The sequence below is a fragment of the Eimeria acervulina genome, genomic scaffold (assembly GCF_000499425.1).
Source record: "Eimeria acervulina Houghton genomic scaffold, Eah_scaff752, whole genome shotgun sequence".
Classification (NCBI taxonomy): Eukaryota; Apicomplexa; class Conoidasida; order Eucoccidiorida; family Eimeriidae; genus Eimeria; species Eimeria acervulina.
This window is the reverse complement of record NW_013547164.1, coordinates 1-7,299: the sequence shown is the minus strand read 5'-3', so window position 1 is coordinate 7,299 and position 7,299 is coordinate 1. Positions and strand designations below refer to the sequence as shown.

General features: G+C 42.0%; 1 protein-coding gene across 1 annotated transcript; it reads left to right on the top strand.

Moving 5' to 3' along the window:
- Positions 1-3,698: 3,698 nt before the first annotated feature.
- EAH_00048120 (hypothetical protein, conserved) lies at positions 3,699-5,883 on the top strand (the record flags this gene model as incomplete). Its single annotated transcript, XM_013391419.1, has 7 exons — positions 3,699-4,246; positions 4,455-4,815; positions 5,038-5,071; positions 5,171-5,274; positions 5,488-5,542; positions 5,653-5,753; positions 5,869-5,883. The coding sequence occupies 7 exons, from the start codon at positions 3,699-3,701 to the stop codon at positions 5,881-5,883; spliced, it is 1,218 nt and encodes a 405-aa protein (XP_013246873.1).
- Between the last annotated feature and the right edge of the window lie 1,416 nt (positions 5,884-7,299).

Genomic DNA, 7,299 nt, shown 5'->3' with positions numbered 1-7,299 from the left:
AGAGGTGAAGTCGCACCGTGCAGCTCTATTAAAAGTAACCGAAACGAATAATGCTCGCGTATAAAGGGGAGAGTCTACCAGGGCGCTTCAGTGCTCACAAACTCGGCTGCGCGATGCCGCCAGCTAGAGCTTGTTCAACTGCTCGTCTGATAGTCTAAATGTGCCGCCATGCAGAGATTTGCTTACCTAATATTCTCCAGATAGATCAAGCACATGCACATGCATGCACATGCACAGCCTATGGAGCTTCAAAGACAAATCTGAAGCTTAGTTAGATAAAAAATCTGTTGCTCGATTTGCACGCAGGACCTGGCTTTCCTCGGCTATGCTATCTGTTTCCTAAAGCCAGTCCGACGTTTGCTGCTCGTTTGAAACTTCCCGAAGAACCTACTGATTTGTGTTCCGGTACGGACGGCCAGGACAAGACAAAATGCCAACAGAGAGCCATCCTCTGCTATGAGCGCATGCTCACAAAATCCGGTGTTACATTTTCAACTGCTTCCTTTAACACCAGCCTAAGCAATCGCTACCAAACAGTGGTTCCCTAGGCAATAAGAAGTGAGGATACTGGCCTGTTCTACGTACACGTTGAATACTTTGAATGCCGAGGAAGAAGCCTTCAGCTAGCGTTGTGTTTGTAAATTCGGGCCCCCTATTCACTTGTGCGCATGTGCTAAGCCGCTCTTTCAATGCAGTGAAGAGCCAACTGGGTACTGGAGTGCTTAGCGCAGTGCACGCCAATTGTTACCTTTCCAATGCTTAGTTCCCATTAAGTCTTCCCTCGCTGGTTATTGGTTGCTGTTGACAAGCGCTTGGTTTGCAGCATGAATCCACGGTTCACAATACGAAAACTCCCAGCCTTCTGCACCTTAGTCACGTATGGATGCTGCACGGAATTCATGATACCCCTGAGCTGGCTGCCAAGGCCAGCACAAAACAGCTGGCTTCCTATACTGATTTATAGTAGCCAAATGTTCACAACGCATTGAAAGCAAAAGCGAAATAAAGGGACGTTTAAGATGCTGTTAAGGCTATTACCTCTACGTGCGACAAAACCTCTTGAGGTGAGTAGTATAAATCAATAAAATAAACCATCGAATGCCACTGCTCGGAAGCCAAATTTTTTTGAAAGATTTCGCGAAGCCAAGCACCTGCCTTGTACACCTAACTGCGGGCTTCTGCATGAATTTGCATTAAAAGCAGCCTTCCCTCAAACGCCGCGTCTCTCGCTTTTTTGAACTCTTCCCGTCCCTCTACAGAAGAACTCACTTTCACCATGCCTACCCTCCGAACTAATCTGTAGTGCAAGCTGGCTGCACTATTACTACGATAGACCCCTAGAATAGGTGCCCACGCTATTATTGGGCTCTTAGCCTATGATTCTCGCTGAAACCTCTATAAACACAGTTAACAACCCAATATATGTTCAAGTTCCTTGTTATTCGCAAGAAAACCCCTAATAATAGAACTGATCCCCGACCCCTCGCCGAGGGCGTGGGCTAGGATGACAGCAACAGCCTCGCACCCAGCCCCAAGCTGGTGCCGGCTGGCGAGCTTTCTGAACCTATTAAGCTGCTTTCTATTTAAAAATGTCCTAATCGTGAAACATTCTAAAGTTAACATACCTTTTCATGATTTTAGGCCTCTAGAGGCCATGCGAAAACCCAATAGTAGTGCCTGTGCACTACATAATCCCTGTAACAGCGTGCTGCGGCATATCTTGACTGGCAAATGCGTATAGAAGCGCCGCACCACCCGCCTCCTGAGTATCGGAAATGTGCACTGAAAAAGTGTGCTGCTTCTTTAACCATGTTATATCACTGGACTGATTGACAATGCAACTAAGTGTGCGTCACAAGTCATGCCTTCGTCGCCGTTGGCTCCTACAACGTACGGCGTTGCACGCCAAACTCTGTCTGGCGAGCGCATGTCGAAGCACCAAATCATACCCCTCAGTAAATGCAAAAGAGGTGCACCGCAAAAGGAAGATAAGCACTTACTTCTTTCTACTTTGCAAATGAAACTCTGCGCACATACGTACGCACCCATGTCTACCACCTAAAGACCTGGAACGTGAACGAACCTACAACCGCACTAAGCAGATGATTTTTCTATTAAAGGCATACGCCCTACTCACAATAGTGCTTGACATCAACACCAAAAATACCCCGACACACTGCAGCCGCCAGCCAGAGCACAGAAAGTGCACAATACGGTGGTTTTCACACATGCGGGGATCGCTGTTTCGGCTCGCTTCAAGCTCGAAGCTCAGCGATAATTGAAAATACTCAAAACATGTGGGAAGCATCACGTGCACTCAGGCCCAGGGTCTGCTTCCCGCTGGCTTCTACTTACTCTATTTAGTGCTGTTGAGACTCTGCTGTGAGATGGACAGCTCAAACGAATGTAACGCATTGAACACAAGACAACTTAAACAACGTCAACAAGCCACTCTCACATGTTTACAATAAGGCTGTTGGGTGTACCTACAGCTGCGAGGATTGCTGCTCTTTGCTTCGTCATTGCTAAAAATGTTGAGGGTTCTAAATTCACACAACCGAGGGCTTGCACATCTTCAGGTTGAGGACCTCACCGACCATTCAAATAAAGAAGTTAAGGGTTCTATTATTGCTTTTTTCAGACTCCTCTACTTTCATATTGCCCTTTACCCACGGGGTTTAGGGTTTAGGGTTTGCAGAGGCAGCTAGGTGTTGCGAACGCTCACAAACCGCTGCTGTTGTCGCTGCTACTGCTACATTTGCAGATGCTGCTGTTACTGCATCTGCATCTGCCGCTGCCTGTGTTGCTGCTGCTGCAGCTGCTGCTGGTGCAACGGATGCTGTAGAATGCTGTCTTTACAGGGTGAACATTTACATGCAGCGCGTAAGTCTGTTGGTATGTTAGGGTTTAGGGTTTAGGGTTTAGGGTTTTTGTTTTACAGTTTGGGGTCTTGGGCCTGCATTTTTTCACCCCAGACAAAAACAAAGTGAATTTCAACGAATATCGTGTGGACTTCTTCAGCAGAGCCTCCACTCGAGCCCTAAATCCTAAACCCTAAACCCTAAACCCTAAACCCTTTGTTTTAAGCCCCCAGCCCTATCCATTACAAATTGACTAACAGTAAACTCATCGTCAAAGAAAAAATAGTTCATTGTACTTTGTTATGAACAATGTGTTGCTGGTGTTGCTGCCGCTGCTGCTGCTGCTGCTGCTGCTGCTGCTGCTGCTGCTACACGCGCTAGCCTTCGTGGTGCTGCGGAGGTATTTAATTGGAAGAAGAGATTGACATTGCTTTTACAGACTCAATCAGTAAACCCTAAACCCTAAACCCTAGACACTCCCGCAGTAACTCTGAACCGCTACGGCCGTCTGCAGGATCGCTGGGGGCCCCCAAGCGCCAAACCCTAAACCCTAATCCCTAGTCCCTAAACCCTAAACCCTTAACCCTTAACTATAGCTGTGGATGCTTGTTCTTGTTTGCTGCTAAGGAAGCTACTAAGAAACTTGTAGTCGCAGAGACACCGGATATACTAAACCCTAAGCCCTAAACCCTAAACCCTGAACGGTTCGGCGGGGCTGCACTTCTCTCCATCCTCGTCCTACAACTAGTGTTTAGGGTTTAGGGTTTATCGTTTCGTCTGAGGTGTACATACACCTCAAGAGGGCTTCAAAAGACACAAACCTCGTGCAGCAGCAATATGGGAACGGGGGAGGAGGAAGCTGCTGCACTGTCAATCAGCAGCAGCAGCAGCAGCAGCAGCAGTAGCAGTAGCAGCAGCAGCAGCGATAGCACGACAGGAAACAAGAAGCAGGGGTGCAGCAGCAGCTGCAGCAATAGTCGCAGCACCGAAGGAGACGCCAGGAGCAGCAGCACCAGCAACAAGAATAGCAGCAGCAACGACAGCAGCAGCAATGACAGGAGCACAACATGCAGTAGCAGCAACAGCAAGGAGAGCAGCAGCAGCAATAACAGCAGCAGCAGCAGCAACAGTTCTAAGGATCGCAACATCTGCTGCAGTAAGGACAGTAGCTGCAGCAATGATAAGAACAGCTATAAAAACAGCGATGACAGAAGCAGCAGCAGGGGCAAGAGCAGCAGCAGCAGCAGCAGCAGCGGCAGCAGCAGCAGCAGCAGCAACAACAACAACAAGAAAGTATGGACAAAGGAGGTGGAAGAAGCTATGATTGCTGCTTGCTACAAACAACTCACCTACAGCACTCGCCGAGATTTGGAGAGAAGAGTCAGGTTAGGGTTTAGGGTTGAGGGTTTAGGGTTAAGGGTTTAGGGTTTAGAGTAGCTGTTTCGGTTGCGCCTTGAGCTTAAAGCGATGCAGCAGCAACAATGCGCGCAGAGCCTTAGACCTTAAACTCTAGACGCCTAAACGCCAAACCCTAAACCCTAAACCCCAAACCCTAAACCCTAAGAACCCTTATTTGCTGGCGTATGCGTTTAGGTCAGGAACGGGAACAGAGACAAAGGCGACCCAGAGCTGCTGCTCTTCCGCCCAGCAGCAGCAGCAGCAGCAGCAGCAGCAGCAGAAGAGTTGCTGCGGCGGTTCTTCTCATTCTCACGGCAATGAATCATCTTGCTGCTCTTCTTCCGCAGCCCCCGAAGCAGCAGCAGCAGCAGCAGGAACAGGAGCAGCAGCAGCAGCAGCTCCAGACGAAGCAGACACAGCAGCAGCAGCAGCAGCAGCAGCTCCTTATTCATTTTGCAGGGATCCCTCAGATAATTTAGGCCGCCGTCTTGATGATTGTTTAAGAAGAGATAAGCTTAGAACCCTCCTTCCAAATATTTGTGAAAGAGCAGCGAAGGTATACAAGAATGTTCTTTTGAGAGGAGAAAAAGGCAAGCTCTAAACCCTAAACCCTAAACCCTAAACCCTAAACCCTCATACCTGCAAAGCACGTACCCATTGCAGCTGAGAGGTTTACGGCTTTGCGAGTACGCGCTGTAGAAACTCGCGGTTTGAAGTTTTCAAGGGTTTAGGGTTCCTAGGGTTTAGGGTTTAGGGTTTAGGGTTTACGGTTTTCTAGGGTCGGGGATGTTTGGGATTATCCAGACTTTGGGGTTTTTCAGGGCTTAGTGTTTTACAGGGTTTGCTAGGGCTTAGGGCTTAGGGTTTAGGGTTTAGGGTTTAGGGTTTAGGGTTTAGGGTTTGCGTTTCAGATGGAATGAGCATGGAGAAGGGGAGCCCTGAGGATATTCATCTTCACGAAGAAATCCTTAAGGAGGCACTTCTCAGAGAAGTGCAGGCGCAGATAGCGCATGAAGTAAACCCTAAACCCTAAACCCTAAACCCTAAACCCTTGTTTCAAGGTCATAGATAGCCTGAAGCCGTTAAGAAACGCAAACCCTGAAACCTGCAGCTGTGCTAAGGGTTCATCGCTGCATATCGTTAAGCCCTTGGGTTTAGAGGATTAAGGATTAAGGATTTAGGGTTTAGGGTTTAGGGTTTAGGGTTTAGGGTTTGTTTGAGGCTGCAGATGCGGCAGGAGCAACACCGTGACAGTCGGGAAGGCGGCTTGCTAGCAAACCCTTGTAAGGCTAGGGTTTAGGTTTTGTGGGGCTAGGGTTTAGGTTCGAAGGATTTATATTCATTTATTAGTGCTAGGGTTTAGGGTTTAGGGTTTAGGGTTTTTTGCTTGCAGCTGCATACAACGAGGGCCCTTTGTGCTTTCTTCAAGCTGAAACAATTAGAGATTTGATGATAGATGGAGTGGCTGTACAGAGCGGCTTTATAGGCGAAGAAGTAAACCCTAAACCCTAAACCCTAAACCCTAATTAGTAAACCCTAGGGTTTCATGGGGTCCGTCAGCTCACCCGTTGGGGCATTGATTTCTTTGTTCTTTTTTTTTTGTTTTAAGGTTTTGACGTGTTAATATATTTATATATTTATATATTTATATATTTATTTACTTTGTCTATCTATTTATTATTTGTTTTGTTTATTTGCTTTTTCTTCGTTTCTTTTGTTGTTTTCCCAGATGCACGCTCTCTGCTGTCTTTTCTGCTTTGTTTTTTATTTGTCTATTTGTTTATTTATTTGTTGTTTATCTGTTTTATTTGTTTGTTCATTTGTTTGTTTGTTTATTTACTGTTTATTTACTGTTTATTTGTTTGTTTATTTGTTTGTTCATTTGTTTGTTTATTTGTTTATTTACTGTTTGCTTGTTTGTTTATCAATTGATTTATTTATTGTTTATTTATTTATTTGTTTATTTGTTTGCTTGTTTGTTTGTTTGTTTGTTTGTTTGTTTAATTAACAGCATATTATTTGTTTTCTGTTTATATACCCCCTTGTATTTATTTGTTGTTTACATTTATTTATTTATTTATTTAATTTATTTGTTTATTTGTTTGTTTGTTTGTTTGTTTAATTGACGCCATATTATTTGTTTATTATTGAATTTATTTTTTAAGTTGGTTTCTTTCTAATTGCTTCGTTGTTTATATATTTTTATGTTTGTTTGTTTGTTTTTGTTTGTTAAATATAATTTATTTATTTGTATTAGTATTGTTGTTTAATGTTTACTTATTATTTGTTTATTTTCTCTTGTTTGTTCTTCATTTGTTTATTTAATTTTCCTTTGAATTTATTCGTCTTTTTCTTCTTCTATTTTTGTATTTATATTTCATCTGTTTATTAATTAACCTGTCTTTGTTTAAAGGGGGCTTACGACCTTTTAATCCTTTAATTAATTAATTAAACAAATTAATTAATTAATGAAACAAATTAATTAATTAATTAATTAAACAAATTAATTATTTAATTATTTAATTAATTATTTAATTATTTGATTGCCAAATCAAACAAAATAAATAATTAATTAGTTAATTACTCAATCGAACAAATTAATTAACTAATTAATTGAAACAAATTAATTAATAAATCAATGAATTAATTAGACAAATTAATTAATTAATTAAAACAAAAGTAAATAAATAAATAAATAAACAAATTTTTTTTTGTTTTTTAATTTGCAGCTGAGGAGCCGATGTTTGGAGGAGTTGGAGATGATGGATTTCGATGGGCAGTTCAACGAACTCGTAAATAAATAAATAAATTAATTAATTAATTAACTAATTAATTAAATAAATTAAATTAAATAAATTAAATAAGTAACTAAATAAATAAATAAATTAATTCAATTAAATAAATTAATTAAATAAATAAATTAATTACTAAATTAAATTAAGCAAGTAAATAAATAAATAAATAAATAAATAAATTAATTAATTAATTAATAACTCAATTAAATAAATTAAATAATTAAATAAATAAATAAATTAAATAA